General features: G+C 41.8%; 1 protein-coding gene across 1 annotated transcript in view; it reads left to right on the top strand.

Annotated features, from left to right (window-relative positions):
• Positions 1-17,228, top strand: part of Ccny (cyclin Y) — a 92,817-nt gene that overhangs the window by 33,660 nt on the left and 41,929 nt on the right. Inside the window, exon 2 of the mRNA XM_041649822.1 lies at positions 10,709-10,783. Within this exon, the coding sequence (XP_041505756.1) occupies positions 10,709-10,783 (75 nt within the window). The remainder of the gene's footprint in view (positions 1-10,708; positions 10,784-17,228) is intronic.

The following is a 17,228-nucleotide window of genomic DNA, read 5'->3' as shown; positions in this document are numbered from 1 at the left end:
TCTGTGTGATTCTGGCTTAACTGCCCCTGGATATTCAACACTGTATTGCTCAAAACTTGGAGAACACTACTGGTCAGCCATCCTTACTTCTCTATTCAGAGCACATTGAGTTCCTTTGCATCCACTTGCATTTAGAAGAGGTGGTGATTTCTGTCGGTCCATTGGTATTTTTTTCAAAAATGTTCTGACGATCTATCTTTTTGTCTGACATTCTGTCACCTAGACTCTGTGAACCAGGAGCCTTCCCCAAGCCATCCACTGCTCTCCTTTAGGATGCCCTTTTTAACAGCTCATCCTGTTAGTTTTCCATTCTTCTCTAGTACATGGAACCAGGCCTATTGAGTCTGAATCACAGCACAGCATTCTCTCCTGATATTATTTCTCACAGTCCACAGGGGCAGTTACCTTTGTAGGTCAAGCATTGTTGTTCTCAGTCTCCAGTGGGGTGGAGTTTTTGTTTTATTTTGCAAATGCTGTAAATGGACTCCCCAAGGTCTCCTGAATGATAGGAAAGTGCTTTTGCTCCTGATCCAATGAATGTTTTCTCAGCTAATATACCTGGCCTTTATGTGATATGAACACCCATGTTGTTCCCATTTTGCAGATAGAGAGCCAAAATAATAGATAACTGCCTTGGGTCTTAGGGTTGTGAGTAAGGAAGTGGGGGATGTCTAGGTGGAAACTCAGAAAACCTGCTAAGCACTGGGAACGTAGCTCAGTAGATAACATTCAGGAAACCCTGGTTCCGTCTCCAGCAGCACATAAACTGGGATGCTGGTTTATGCCTATAATTCTAGGTTGATGCAGGAGGGTCAGAAGTTTGAGGCCAGTATGGGCTATGTGAGACCCTGTCTCCAAAATCAACCATCATTTCTGCCTCAGAGCCTTATTTTTAAGCAATTTTGTATTTTTACAAAATTGACCTGGGGTACTTGCTGTCTGGGATGTTTTCCATGTAGTCTAGTTGCTCTAGAACGAGTTAACCCTTTACAGGAAATTTAGCCGCTATTTTATTTTATTATTGTGCATATGGGAGTACTGCTGCCCCGTGGACCAGTCAACAGCAGCACAGGACTCAAGGGAATCCACAGAGTCTGTACTTTGACTTTTTTGTCTCTGGGTAGGAGAAAGGACACATTTTTCTTGATGATTTCCTTCTTTATTCGTCTTCCATATTCTCCATTATGTGTTCTCTTATCTATCCAGAAGTGTCCCTTCTGTCTTTTGTTGTTTTCCTTCTCCTCTCTTAATGCTTTCCTCCTAACTCTCAGTCTTGATGCTTTCCTTCTCCCCACACCCATTCACACCATGCCAGATGCCAGAGAAAGGTGGCAGTGACAGGCACAGCAGAAGAAAAGACGTTCTGGAGTCTGGAGTCTTGTGGCCTTATCTATCTGAGATTTAAACATTAGGAATTCAGTTCCTGGTGGGCTAGAACTTCAATTGCTACATGGCCACTGGCATGGGAGGAAGGGTTGTGCATATGCACATTTGTGTGCATGAATGCATGCGTGTGTTCGTGTATATTTGTGTTTCCTCACATGTGTGTGCATGCGTGTGTGGTGGGGAATCAGAGGACAACTTGTAAAATCAGTTCTTTCCTCTATGTAGGTTCCATGGATATTAAACTCAGGTGTTAGGCTTGGTGGTTAGCTGCTTTACCCACTTATCCAACAGGTCCTCAGCTTCAATTTTATCTAGACATTTGTGGTTCTTGAGGCAAATATTGGGCTTGCAGTTAAATGTTGCGTACTGGCTTGATCATTCTTGATTGCAAGCTCTGTAACCTCTGACTCGGGGCCCTTGTCTTGTAGCACTTCTTCAGTTATAGGCTTTTATCAGAGTTAAGCGGAAGTAGCATGATACATGACACATAAAACATCAAAAAATGGTAGAAATAAGAACTAAAATCTCTTATTAACATAAAAAAGTGTGCCTATGTATATTATTAGTCAATTGTGGTATATAATTGATAGGGTCAAGAAGAGAAGATTCTTTCAAGCATCATTCTTTGTGGGGGGGAGTCAGAATTTATCAATTTACTCTTAAGCTTTGCCATTCAAGAAAAATGTTTTGGAGCTTGTGGGCTAGCTCTTAGTTAAGTGCTTAGTGCCCTAGGGGCTATTGGCTGGATCCCAGCACCCCTGCAGCCAAACCAGAGCAACAGAAAGTCTTTTAGGTATCTACACAAGTGATAATATCTCTCTCAACTGTACACTTTCTTGCTTATTCTTTCTCTAAAATATAAATGATGGTATATCTTGCCTTTAATACCAGCACTCAGGAGACAGAGGTTAGGGGATCTCTGTTAGTTCATGGCCAGCCTAGTCTGCATTGGGAGTTTCAGGTCATCCACATAGAGCTACACAGTGAGATGCTGTCTTAAAAAAAAAAAAAAAAAGGAAACAAATATTGTTTAGGTAGAGTAAAGGCCCTTCTAAGACACTAAAAATTTTTTTGAAATTACTGAATCAGTTGAATTATACGTTGAGAGTGTTTTGTATGCTTTTCTCCACTTATGCAATAATCAGCTCTCCTTGAATGGCTTAGCTTTTGTTGGTAGTCATTTTTTATAGTGATTCTCTTCTGGAAGGAGCTTTGTGTGGGGAGATGTGCATGGAAATGCTGTTATAAGCAGCAGGTTATTTTAGCGTACTGTAGTTGACAATTTATTTGAACACACACCTGTTTTGTTGAATGGTGGCAAACGGCAGTTTGGTTTGTATAACTGAGTATCTTTTGGGGGACTTGAGAGTAACAAGAACTTTGGTCTACCTTATAACTGCTTAGGTAAATGATTAAAAACAGCAGAATTCTTCCATAGCCACAGTTTGAAACTTGCTTTTTCTGAACTCCAGTAAGGCTACAGTGAACCAGAGTTCACGTATTCTTCTCTTAGTGGAAATCACGTAATAGACCATTAAGAGGGAGTCCTTCAGGTAGCGTCTGGCTTGCTCCCTTCTTTATGGAAATGGGACAGGATGGATATGTTCAGCAAATTCCCATGCCTGTAATAAGGGCAGAAGATCAAAGACTGCCTGTGATGTCACATTGCTGGGCTGCTTCTCCTGTCTGCCAGAAGGGTTGCTTTCCAGCTTCATATGGAAACTATTCCCAGATCACCACTGGTACTCTGTTCTGGAGCTTTGCACAGTAGCCTATGGTGTTGTAGTTAGACCACTTGTTGCTACTTGCTGCCTCTGAGAGCCATGCTCACATCCCCATTTTTAGGCACACAGCCAGTCTATGTTGCCATTAAACAAGTTGTAGCACTCTACTTACAAACCCTGTAGTAGTTGAAGCGGCAGGCTGCATCCCCGGCACCCGGCCGCCCCCACGGCTAGCTTTACCCGAAATAATTACATCGAAACTGTATTCTTTTAAACACCGCTTGGCCCATTATATCTAGCCTTTTCTTGGCTAACTCTCGCACCTGGACTAGCCCATTTCTAATATCCGTGTAGCTCACGAGCTGGCTTACCAGGAATGATCTTAACCTGCAGCTGCCTGGAGTGGGAGAATCATGGCGACTCTCTGACTCAGCTTCTTTCTCCCAGCCTTCTGTTCTGTTTAGTCCTCCCACCTATGTTTTAACCTATGAGGGCCAGCCAAGCAGTTTCTTTATTGCTTAACCAATGAAATCAACAGATTGATATATGACACTCCCCCATCAAAACCCCATTTAAATGCTTAGCCTCCTAAAAGAGCCAGAGGTCATGCTGGCAGCACAGCCCAGAAAAGCCAGCATTTCAAAACACTGCGGCTTTTTTTTCTGCTACTACTGAATCAGGAAAAGCTATCTTAAAGGGGTTGTGGCACACTGCCAACAAGCAGAGCCCAGTTGGGGGGGAAATGCAGCTAAACTTTGTTTTTTAGTCTCCAGAATTCCTTTCCAAGCTTTCTTAGATTTTATGTGGATTTTAGTTGGCCATGTGGGTACCAATTTGTTGTAGGGAGACCATTTGTTGGTTCCCTCCTGCTCAGCAGCTCAGCCCTGAAATAACCACACAGATTCTGTATTAATTAAATCACTGCTTGGCCCATTAGCTCTGGCTTTTTATTGGCTATCTCTTACATATTAATTTAACCCATTTTTTATTAATCTGTGTATTGCCATTTAGGCCTAAGTAGCCTGGGGGAGTGGTCAGCCCTTGGCAGGCTGAAAGTTGGAGTCCAAGCCAGGGCAACTGCCAGGCCAGGGGCTTCCAATCATTCCAGACTTCTTGGATATAGGGCTGTTAGAATGCTGAGGTGATGCCCCCAGCTTAATATTATAGTGTTTAGCAAGTTTAAGTGTTAACACTGCCACTTTGAGCAGGTTGCAGATTTGTGGTAGCCCTCCATAGATCAGTTGAAACATGTGTGGGGTCTGGGGAGGAGATGACTCAGTGTGTGAGAGAGTACATGAGAGACTCTACAAGACTCCAGTTCAGATCCCCAGCATTCACATCAAAAAGCACTGGGGAATGTAGGCAGGAATCCTCTAATGAAGTCAGCCAGCTTCTGATTCAGTGAGAGACTCCTATCTCAAGTCAGTATGGTGTGATGTGAGGTACCTCTCCGAAATCTTTTTGAGATTTTACTGCTGCCAGCTGGGGAGGAACCCAGCCCTATAAACACTTGTTCTGGATTGCAATTCAGAGCTCTGAGGAACTCCAAATAGATCTACACATATCTTGCTGTTAAAATTTTGTGCAAAGGAAAGTTTAAATAGAAGTTAAAATAGAGTTCTTAGAAGAGCAGTGCCTTTCCGTTGTAGGAGGCCACTTGTTTGTTCCTGGCTGCTCAGCCCTGAAATAATCACAGAAACCAAATTATTTGCAATACTGTTTGGGCAATAGCTTAAGCGTATTTCTGGCTAACTCATATCTTAAATTAACACATTTTTATTCATCTGTGTATCCCCATCAGGCTGTGGCTTACTGGGTAAAGTTTGGACTCCAGCGGGGCTACATGGCTTCTCCTCTCCCTGCCTCCTTTCGCCCAGCATTCAGTTTAGTTTTTCCATTTGGATTTATAAATACCTGTTTTTACTTTTGAGTGTTTAGAATTCTAGGATTATTTAGTAAGAGACTCTTAAATAAATAACATGCTCTTCATAGAAAAGCAATGGAATTCCGTTGTTTTCTTACACTAGTTTTGAAAAATCTAAATACAGTTGCTTCCTATTTCTCATGGTATTTCTTACCAGCATTAGAAGAGCTGATAGTTAGCTGCTGGGGAAGGGTGGGTCCATTCTGAAATCAGCTTGCCCTGATCTCAGCATCCCCTTTCCTGTAGACTGCTTAAAAATTAATTTACTGTAGACATTGTGTTTTTCCTGGGGAATGGCATCTGTACTCCATATATTCCAGAAGATCTTATACATACATATCAGTTTTGGCTTTGTCCTTGCCTCCAGTCCTGAGGTCAGACTTTCTGGAAAGGTTCACCTGGTCTGTTTCAGCTACTCAACTCTGATAGAAGCAACCATAGAAAGAGGGACAGGAGAAAAGGACCTGCCTGCTTGTTAAGTGTCATTTACAAAACCAGTGGGATTCAACTCCTGCTCCAGACCTTCCTCCTCACTTTACCTATTGATGACTTGCTCCTAGGACCCCAGAACGAGCTTTGAAATTTCTTCAGCACGGGTTTCAGTTGTAACAACAGAGCCTTTTAAACACAGAGGTATTATAACAATTGAGGAACAGCCATTGTCTCTGAATAGATAGATGTAGACTTGACAAAACCACAGCACAATTAATAAAGCCTGGAGTAGACTCCAAGGATGCAGACACATAAGTAGTACTGCTGTCCCTAGATGTCTTCACCCCTATTCATCTTGCCACCCTTTGTGACCGATCCTCTTTACTAATGCCATTAGTGCTTCATCATCTCACAGATTACCTCAGAGAAAGAGATATAGAGTCCATGTGGCACCGCTATTTTAAGGCTTCTCTTTCCCCCCACATCTCAGTCTTAACAGTGCTCCTATGCAGCGGTTCAGGGTGGGTCCTCTTATTCCTATTGAGTTTCAAAGGCACTGAGGCTTTGGCAATTTGTGTGATTTTTGTCTTCAGCAGAGTAATGAAGAGATCATCCTGTATACTAGCACTTCTGGTCATGCAGGCTCCTTTAAGGAGCTAGAATGGTTCCAGGGTGTCTCTGCGGTATTGACAGGTGTCTGGATTGCTTGTTGAGAATACAGCCTTGTTTTATCATGTTGTAGAATGAAGCCATTGTAAGCCAGGAACAAGTTGCCTTTTACACTTGTTAACAGCCTTATTTGGAGATATTTTCAGTTTGGAAGAGACAGTGACAAGACTGACAAGAGCTTTCCCAGATGTTTGGCATCACAGAGTGACAGAGTTTCTTCTGTGTGTCTGTCTACACTGAGTGCACTTCTTGTTTTCTTAATTTCAGTGCTGTTTGAATTTGGCCTTAGTGTAGCATTAGACTTCCCAGTGAAAAGGCCAGAGTGTCTTAGTTTGGCAAACTGGTTACCTTTTCCCCCCTCTTGAATAAAATGGGTAAAGAAAGAAAGAAAGCCTTGTAATCTGTAAGAGAATTCCAGTACAGTAAAAACATTTCCATTTATAGGTTAGGTAAGGTGAGAAAGTGTTAAAGAGTTGGATATACTGTTAATAGTTGAGAGGTTCAGGGAAAGCATATGGAGTACTGTATCGGTGAACTGCAAGTTAATTGATCTGCACACTACCTATCTGCAGGCCTATCTCCTTGTCCTCCAGGGCTGTTGCTGTTATTAATTCCAGGACTGTATTAAAGAGTAGTGGTGAGAGGACGCATCCCTGCAGCACTGCTATGATTGTCTTAAACTGATCACTTAGTTCCCCACAGACTTTGGCTGATTCAAAGGTATCTTTATAAACATTATCTGGTATCCTTATAATTTTCTCTGGGTATCTGTAGAACCTCATTGTTTTCCAAAGTCCTTTCCTCCAAATGCTATCAAATGCGTTCTTGAAGTCAATATAACAGACATATAAGTCTTTTCCAAATTCTTCATATTTTTCTGCCAGTTGCCTCAAAGTGAAGATCTGATCAATTATATTCCTCTTAGCTCTGAATCTGCCCTGGGCCTCTGCTAGGATTTCTTCTGTTCTGCCCTTGATTCTTTGCAGAATAATGGAGAAGATCTTGCTGCTATGGCACAACAAACTAATGCCCTTGTAATTTGAGCAGTAAAGATTGTCCTTCTTGTTTATGGGAATTAGGACTGAGTGCTTCCATTCTGTGGGAATCACTTCATGTTCCCATATCTTTCTGAAGAGTCTGAGAAGTACCTCAGCCCCTGAGCCTATTGTAGCTGCCTCCAGCTCCTCCACTGTGATGTCATCCACCCCTGGGACCTTTCTGTGTTTTGTTCTCTTGATAGCTTCCTCTATCTTGATCCTGTCAATATTTAATATTTCCTTATTGTTTCTGGTGTTGGAGTGGCTGCCTAAGGTCATTGTATAGGGTGTCAAAGTATTGTCTCCATCTTTGCTTTATTTTCAACACTTCTGCTGAAAGTCTAAACGAGCTGCAGGCCATGGTAAATAGAGTGGTGGAAGTCAGTGAAAACCTTTGTATGAAAGTGAACATCAAGAAGACTGAGATAGAACATATGGGAAGGGTGCACAAAGATTTTAACATGCCTCATCCTCCTTTGCTGTGACTGTCACATCACACCCCACCTTTGCCTTTCTTAAGTTCCCTCTTAACACTGAGTGGCTGCAACTTCTTCATTCAACTGGGTAGAGGTGATTCCTGGCCAGTTACCTGTAACACAGTGAGCGTTGTGGCCAGACCTAGAATTATTATGTGTCTTGAAAGGTGACATGTGACAGTCTTGTTTGGTTTTCACCTTTCATAGAAAAGTTCTGAAATACAATTCTTGAAGTAAAAACAGAGTTCCAGTCTGCCCCTGGGACTCTGGGGAAAGCAGAAGAATGACAGTACACAGGGCCAGCTGCATGTGGAGATTGTGTGTCCCTGGAGTACCCTGAGCTCATTATGTTTGTTGAAAGTTCCTACTGCACATGGACCTTGCTGGTGAGGAGACTAATTTTGGTGGTTGCATGCCAGCCTCCACTGACCATAGAGAAAAGGTCAATGCCACATCTCTTTAGGAGAACCAGCAATGCTTGAGACAAGGCCCTGGGGAATAAGGCCAGTTCCCCCAGGCCATTGTAAAATAAAATTTTAGCATTATGTTTATAAAGTGTGCCCATTCAGGATAGCAAAAATTGCTCATTTTTACTTTATTTAGAGGAAACCAGGTAATCCTATGAATTGGGTGTTTTCTGTTTCTGCATATTCTCTAATGTGTCATAATGCTTCCTGACTGGTGACATAGGTATGTCTGTTTCTATGTCAATATGCACTCTTGATGGATTTTGGTAGTGCGTAGACATTGTCTAGGTCGACTGAAACTTAGCATGCATGTGCACTTCTTGGAAGTCCTTTCAGTCAGTGGTGACCCCATTCTTAGTTCTAAGGCAAAGAATCCCGACTTTTGGGTTGTCAGCCTTACCCTCAAGGACACTCACTAGGATATAAAAACAAGTTCTCCATTTGACAAGATCTGGCAGTCCTGTGGTTCTGGCTACCCGTGGGGAAGTATTAGCTGTTTGCTTGTTTTTTTCTGGCAATCCCTCTCTTCTGCTGTATTTTAATGGTAAAGGAGAGGTTTTGATAGTGTCTGGGCAGTCATTTGTGTGACGCCTTTGTGTAAACAGTCCTGCCCCTTCTGTTCTAGTTGACAGCTTTCTGTGGTGACTTTGTATGAAGCTTTCTGAAAGTTATTTGTTGTGACTAGGAGTACATATTTGCTGTCTCTCTGTTATGTAGAAGTCCTCATAACATAAACATTAAGCGACACACGTTTGTTACCACCCTCTGCTTTTTTAAACAGTAGCAAGATCCTAACTTGAACTGGAAACTTCCCAGACTACCTTACATCGGGGCTCTATTTAGTTCAGGTTGAAGCAAGTTTGAGAGATTGTGTCTTTCTTTCCTGTCTTTTTCCCATCGAGCCTCCCTTATGGCATTTACTTGTGAAACTCCAGTGAACTGCAACAGAAGTTAGAGTACCCAAAAGACCATATTGCTTAAGAGTCTAGAGTTGCTTTTGTTTCTTTTACTTGCTTTCATGTGTGTGTGAGCACACTTGTATATGCAGCTGTGCATGTGCATGGGCCTATTGTCTGGGCAGGTGCAAATGTGTGTGCATGCCCATGGTGCCCTGTTCTGTGATCAGTTACACCTTGTTCTTGGAGACAGGATCCTTCCATCAAACCTGTAGCTCACTGATAAACCCTGTCTCCTCCTCCAGAGGCTAAAATTACAGCCGAGTCACCATGCCTGTTCAGCATTTAAGTGGGTTCTGAGAGTTCAAACTATAGCCCTCTTGATTGCCTAGCAAGCACTTTAACTATAAAGACACCTATCTTCTCAGATTTTGTTTCTTTAATCAAATTTGGTGAGCAGTTAGAAACGGCTCATGTGTAAGAACTTGCCTCCCGTTCTTGTTTGCCCAGAACATGTCAGTGCCCGTGTGAATAAGCATTTAGTGTTGTCTCCATCATCTCTTTGACCATCCTGTTTTTCTTTTCTTTCATCTTTAGCTCATTGGCTGTAAAAGCTAAAAACGGGCACTATTTTTATTGGTGTTGATTGGGTTCATGGAAATTTTGTTGGAGTAATTTAATCACAAATAGTTTCTTTCTGGTACTATAAGTGGAGCTGAATACTGTTCAGGCTTTCCAGAAATATTTTCTTCTCTTTCCTGACTGAATTTTATTCTTTTACTTGGATTACCCATTTCTACCCTCTAGAGTAAGACTGTTCTTTTATTATTAACTTTAGACTGGGGAAGTTCACTAGTGGATACTAAGTTGTTGAGCTAAATGGAGGAGCCTCTGATCCTCAGAGATTGTTCTAAGGCTGGGGCTGCAAAACCAAATGCCCATAGGAATGGGAAGGCAGAAGTGTGACTGTGGACAAGGGTCTTGTAGTCCCTGTCACATCTGAAAAGTCTAATGCCACCAGATGGTTTGATTCTCCTCTTTCTCCTCCCCTTTCTCTCTCTCTCTCTCTCTCTCTCTCTCTCTCTCTCTCTGTGTGTGTCTTTCTGTGTGTCTCTCCGTGTGTGTGTCTATGTGCGTACATGTATGTGTGCTCAAGCAATCTTAATGATTGCTATATGTTGACATAATTTTTCTTTCAAGTATGGATCAGGTAGTACACCTGCCATGCCCACATCAGAAACCCACATGACTCATATACAGTTTGTCTTTCAAACACTACCTTTCAGCATGATGGTATCAGTGACCTGAGATGACCTCAGATCTCATTTGCTCACTTCTGATGAGCACATTCCCTGACAAAGGTATAGAGCTTACCCAGAATTGTGTGTTATAGTCTTCCCTACCCTTTGGTGACCTCTCTCAGTGCAGAGCAGACTTTTCAAAGGATAGTGGAGTTTCAGGATGCTAGATCTCCTGTGGAACATCTCAGATTGTGCTCCTCTACCCCCAGCCCTGCATACACCAGAGTTTTCAACAGCAGTGTTCTTAACGGAACCAGAAGAATCTACTAAGACAGAAACTGGCTTCCACGGTCATTGAATGTGCTAGGAGTTTAAGATTGAGAACTTGAAAGCTAATCATTATTCTGCCCAGTTATCGACTTGTTATTTACTTAATTTCTCTTTCTTTCTTTAAAGATTTGAATATGGAATTCAATCCTTCAGACCATCCTCGGGCCAGCACAATATTCCTCAGCAAATCTCAGACAGATGGTAAGTTACTAATTCATTTGCCTTTAAAAATACAGTTAGCCTAAATGTGAACATTGCTGGGATTTGATTTTTCAGTGTATGATAGAGTCCCTTTAGTGGTCCTGAAGTAGTGTCTGGTGATTCCCTTTGTTTATTCTTTAGTAATGAGTTACAGTTTTAGAATTTTTCATTTGAAATAATTGTCTTTCTTTTGCCAATTAGCTGGGTTGTCTCTGCATATATTCCACACCAAGATTCGAGTCAGAAATTTCCCTTTAGGTCCTAAAGTTTAGGACATGATATTTATATAAGTTCTCAAAGATCAGATGTGTTCACTAGTTAGATAATAAGTAAAATAAAACAAAAATCTAAACAATTGAAAGCCAATTAACTGTCTCAGTCTTGTCACTCAAGAGTTCAAGTGAACCTACATGTGACATAATAGATATATTTATTTATTTACCTATTTATTTACTTATTTATCTGTTGATCTTTTTATTTATTGAAGCCAACTTATTCTAAAATTGTTAGAACTCTTGCACTCTATCCCAGGTATGTATAGGATTTCTCCTACACTGTGACATTGTCTCTTCTAGTTTACCTAACTGTTCTGGCTTCAAAAGAGAGAGAAGATAAATGCAGATTCAATCTTCATAAATCTTTTTGGACACCTATAGAGTAAGGCATAATGACAAAGTGACCATGGTGTGTCTGGCAAAGAGGAAAACTTGCAGAGCTACCCTTGACTCTTGGACAGATTGATGGCTCTAATTTAGATCTTGAAGAGACTACAGAGAAGACAAGTATGTCTGTGACAGTAGTTGATGGTAAGAATTGAAAGTGGTGAGCAGTGGTTGGTGCCAGCCTTGGCAGGATACAGTGCTGATGCAGTATGGATGGTTTTCTAGCAGGCCACTTGAAGTCTTTGGCACAGCTGTTGTTGTTTTTTGTTGTTGTTGTTTTTTGTTTGTTTGTTTTAAAGTCTCCAAGAGTAAGAAAAGAAAAATCAGTAAGCACCAGACACTTGTGATTAAAATAAAGCCCACCCAAAACTTTTCCTGTGATAAAGGGAAGCTACTGAGAGGCATGTGAGATATTACAAGCAAAAACAAAGTGGGTGTATGGGTGGGCCTTTGGTGAAAATGGAGATAAAAACTTGATCTTCCTCAAATGCTTAGACAGTGGGGTGAAACAACAGTTATGAAGCTGCCTGGCTCAGTTCAGGTTCTTCCTGTTGAGCTCAGCTGTCTTCCAAACCATGTCCTAGAATTGGCAGAGCAGGGGTGGGGGGGGGGGTGTGTGCGGGGGTGGCTTGATTGTCCTAGCACAAGGAAATGACCTAACAGAGGAAGGGTTATTCCAGAAATAGGTTAAGGTCAATCTCCTTTCTTCTAGAGTCCCTCTTCCTTCCTTCCTTCCTTTTTTTTTTTTTAATAGAACTTCAGATCCTTGTATATTGCTTCAGTTTCTCCTCACTACTAGGGCTTTCCACTCTGCATGCAGACATAATTGAGTTTCATATTACAAACAAAAGGAAAAGTTACCTCTTCCAATAAGTATACCTCTCTGCTTTTTCCGTTCAGACTGCTGCCTGTGCCTGAGATTCAGGGGGACATTAAACTCCTTTGCCCCTTAGTGCCCAACTTCTTCCTTTCTACAGACTAGAGTCATTTGCTGAAGACATTTCTGTGTAATCACTGGTTTTACAAAGTAGCTTTTTAATGCACGTAATAATCTTGGCAACTTTAATGACTTATTTTTGAGTGAAGCAATTGTAAGGGATTTGGTTATTTTATGAACTGACTTTGAACAACTTAGTGCAGAAAACTTAAGGCTACCATTACTCCTCTATTCATAAATGCCAGTCAGGACAGTTGCCCCACATGCTGCCCGACTGTATTAACCTGCTCCCTCCTTAGTTCTCCCTGGGAGCCTCCCTCTCTTGAATTTCTGAGTGACTGAGAGAGTATGGTCCTGATGGGAGCCTTTGTTGGTCACAGATATTTATTTATATTATGATTTATAATAGTAGCAAAGTTACAGTTATGAAGTAGCTTTGAAATAATTTTATGGTTGGGAGTCAATACAACATGAGGAACTGTATTAAAGGGTCGAAATGTAAGGAAGATTGAGAACCACTATGCACAGGGCCAGCATATTATGCAGCCTGTATTCAAAGTTGCTGCCTCTCCTCAGCCCTTAATCATACCACTAATTTATAGCCACTTTAGCTCTGAATACCTGAGCTGAAGACTTTCACTTACTTCCAGCCCTGAGTTACTGTGTCAATATAATTTTTCTAATTTATTTATTCCTTAGCAGTTTTACATATATACACACTCAGTGCACTTAAATTGTCTTCCCCGCTCCATACTTTTTTTTATTTTTTTTCCAGATCTTTGTCATGTTGTTCAGGCGGACTTCTAAATCTTGGGCTCTGGTGTTTCTCCCTCTTTGCCTACTAAGTAACTGAAATTGTGGGCAAATGCCACTGGCCCTGGCTTTTTTTTTTTTTTAATTTGATTTCATCTTCAGTTAAAACTTGTAAAAGTTGTTGGTATCCATTAGTGTACATCGTTTCGGGGAACAGCATATTTGCCTCTGTGCTATGTACTGGTCAACCTAGGAGCTGTAAGCTGCTAGACATCATCTTACTTCCTTTTTTTTTTGGTCTTAAGAACACTGGCAATCCTCTCTTCTGGCTGTTTTTAATTATACAATACATAATCACTAACTGTATAACAGTTTTTACTAACCATAGTCTCTAACCTGTATTTTTTTTTATTGCGAAAAGAAGAAAAAAAAACATAAACAAAAAACAAGTTTCCACCTCCTCCCAGCCTCCCATTTCCCTTCCCCTCCTCCCACCCTTCTCCCCCTCCCCCCACTCCTCTCCCCCTCCCTCTCCAGTCCACAGAGCAGTCCTGGTTCCCTGCCCTGTGTTAAGTCCTAGGTCCTCCCCCCTCCGTCCATATCTAGGAAGGTGAACATCCAAACTGGCTAGGCTCCCACAAAGCCAGCACATTAAGTAGGATCAAAACCCCCTGCCATTGTCCTTGGTGTCTCATCAGCCCTCATTGTTCGCCATGTTCAGAGAGTCCGGTTTTATCCCATGCTTTTTCAGTCACAGTCCAGCTGGCCTTGGTGAGCTCCCCGTAGATCAGCTCCACTGTCTCAGTGGGTGGATGCATGCCTCGTGGTCCCGAATTCTTTGCTCATGTTCTCCCTCCTTCTGCTCCTCCTTGGGACCTTGGGAGCTCAGTCCAGTGCTCCTGTGTTAGTCTCTGTCTCTATCTCTATCCATCACCAGATGAAGATTCTATGATGATATGCAAGATATTCGTCAGTATTGCTCTAGGATAGGGTCATTTCAGGTTCCCAATCCTCAGCTGCCCAAGGAACTAACTGGGAACCTCATCTTGGGCACTAGGGAGCCCCTCTAGGGTCAAGTCGCTTGCCCACCCTAAAGTGGCTCCCTTAACTAAGAATTGTGGTTTCGTGCTCCCCTATCCACCTTTCCTTTATCCCAATTCTCCTGTTTCCCAGGTCCCCCCTCCTTCCCTTCTACCTTTTCTCTCCCCATCTCCCCTTACCCCCATCCCACCCCCCCCCCCCCAAGATCCCATTTTCTCCCCGGAAATTTGGTCTACTTCCCTTAGCCAAGAGGACAACTATATGTTTTTCCTTGGGTTCACCTTCTTCCTTAGCTTCTTTAGGTTCACCTATTGTAGACTCCGTGGTCCTTATTTATGGCTAGAAACCAATTATGAGTGAGTACATCCCATATTCATCTTTTTGGGTCTGGGACACCTCACTCAGGATAGTGTTTTCTATTTCCATCCATTTGCATGCAAAATTCGAGAAGTCATTGTTTTTTACCGCAGCGTAGTACTCTAGCGTGTATATATTCCATACTTTCTTCATCCATTCTTCCATTGAAGGGCATCTAGGTTGTCTCCAGGTTCTGGCTATTACAAATAATACTGCTATGAACATAGTTGAACAAATGCTTTTGTCATTTGATAGAGCATCTCTTGGGTATATTCCCAAGAGTGGTATTGCTGGGTCCAGGGGTAAGTTGATCCCGAATTTCCTGAGAAACCGAAACACTGACTTCCACAGTGGTTGCACAAGATTGCATTCCCACCAGCAATGGATGAGGGTACCCGTTCTTCCACAGCCTCTCCAGCAAAGGTTATCCTTGGTGTTTTTGAGTTTAGCCATTCTGACAGGTGTAAGATGATATCTCAAAGTTGTTTTGATTTGCATTTCCCTGATTGCTAAGGAAGTTGAGCACGACCTTAAGTGTCTTTTGGCCATTTGAACTTCTTCTGTTGAGAATTCTCTGTTCAGTTCAGTGCCCCATTTTTTAATTGGGTTAATTAGCATTTTTTTAACTAACCATAATCGCTTATCTGTATAACAGAACAACAGATTTGACCATTTCTGTCTTTGTACCAATAATTGATAACACTCTGTCCCATCTCCCATGTTCCCAGGCCTGTAACTACTGCTGTATGCCCCACTTCTATGAGCAGCTTTTTGAGATTCCATGTATCAAGAGGTCACCTATGTTTTTGTCTTTCTGTGATGACCTTTTATTTCACATTAGATCTCAGATCATTCAGAGTAAACTTTTAGGTTTATGTTTTTGAGACAAGGTCTCCTTTAGAAATAAACGAAGATCTGCTTACAGTCCAGGCTCCCTTCCTGCAGCCTCAGGAATGACCTCACCAGGATGCCTTGCCCAGTGCTGGGAAGTGTGGCTGACATCCTCCTTCAGTACACTTTGTGTCCTGGTCATTGTGTTCTTGACCCTTGGTCAGGTTCCTAGCTCAACACGGAGGAAGTTTGGTGTACATGCCAAACTAGGACTCACTAGTTCTATTTTGATGTGGGGTTTTTGGTTGCCTGTGTCGTCCTGTGTCTGTCTACCTCCCTCCCTCCTACGGTGCTAAGATTAAAAGCATGTAGTACCACTCCCGGCAATACTAGCTGCATTTTATCTTAAGTGAAATATCCACTCCTCTACTTTGTGTGCTAGACTCAAATTTGTTCTCTGAAAAAGTACCCAGAACTTTTAATTAGGCTATTTAAAGCCTGCTCTATGTCATTCTCAGAGAAACAAAACTTTGATTTTGAGCCAGGTTTGTTTTTGTTTCTGTTTTGTTTCTTTTGAGACAGGGTCTTTTTCTGTAGCCCCAGCTATTCTGAAACTTGCTCTGTTGTCCAGGCTAGCCTTGAACTCACAGGGATAGAGTGCTAGGATTAAAATTATGTATCATCACTCTTGGCTTCTTTCTGGGTTTTGTTTTGGGTTTGTTTGTTTGTTTGTTTGAAACGGTCTCAGTGGGTAGTACTGACTAGCCTGTAACTCACTATGTAGCTTCCAAGTTGAGTTCTGTGCAAGGCATGAGGAGATAAGGATCTAATTTCATTCTACAGATGTCTAAACAGTTCAGCCAGCACCATTTATTGAAACTGCTGTTTTTCTCCAATGTTTAGTTTTGACCTGTTTATCACAAATCAGGTGTCTATATGAGTATGGGTTTATATATGGGTGTCCAGTTCTAGTCTATGCCTGTTTATATGAAAGTACCATACTGGTTTTATTACTATAGCTCTGTAATATACTCAAAATCTGGGATGGTGATACCTCTAGTAGTGTTTTCATAATTCAGGAGCCTTTGGGCTATTTTGAGTCTTTTGTGTTTTCATATTTTAAGGTTTCCTTTTCAGTTTTTGTGAAGAATTGCATTATTTTGAGGCAGGCTTTCACAATATAGCTCTGGCTGACTTCCAGCTCAAGAGGTTCACCTGCCTCTGACTCTAGAGTGCTCTGATTAAAGGCATGCACCACCATGCCTGACCGTTCATTGGAGTTTTGGTGGGGATTGTATTGGATATGTTACGGTGTAAATATATAATTTGCTTTTGGTAGGAATGCTATTTTCATAATATTGATCCAATACACAAGCATGGGAGGTCTTTCTGTCTTCTATTATCTTCAGTTTCTTTCTTTAATGTTTTCATTCACAAGTGTTAAAGAACGAGGTCTCTTTGCTTGCTAAGCCAGGACTCTAGCCCAGCTAGATATGAGGCACCAAAGATAGATTTCTAGGGAAAAGCAAATGTTTCCTTATGAATCCGAGGTGTATGTGAAGGGTGGGAAACTCCAAGGCTCTGCAACTTTTTAGCGAGAGGCCTTTGATGGTACAGACTTTAGGAGAAACACTTGCTCAGACCACAAGCTGAATTTGCACTGCCTTGAGTTAGTGCCTTCTTTTTGCAGAAACTTGTCCTTCATATCCTCTACAAGGAACTGCTTGGCGAGTTGATGAACTTATGTGAGCCCTGAAGAGCTAGTCTTTAGGAAAGACAACACAAGATTTGGTGACAGTTTATTACAAGGTCTCTGTGTTCTCTGACACCCTTCTGGCTTCTGAGGCTGAAGGGTGTCTGTTGT

The sequence above is a fragment of the Microtus oregoni genome, unplaced genomic scaffold, assembly GCF_018167655.1.
Source record: "Microtus oregoni isolate MIOR12 unplaced genomic scaffold, Mior012 000004F_ref0000308, whole genome shotgun sequence".
NCBI classification, from domain to species: Eukaryota; Metazoa; Chordata; class Mammalia; order Rodentia; family Cricetidae; genus Microtus; species Microtus oregoni.
This window is presented reverse-complemented; position numbering and strand designations above follow the sequence as displayed.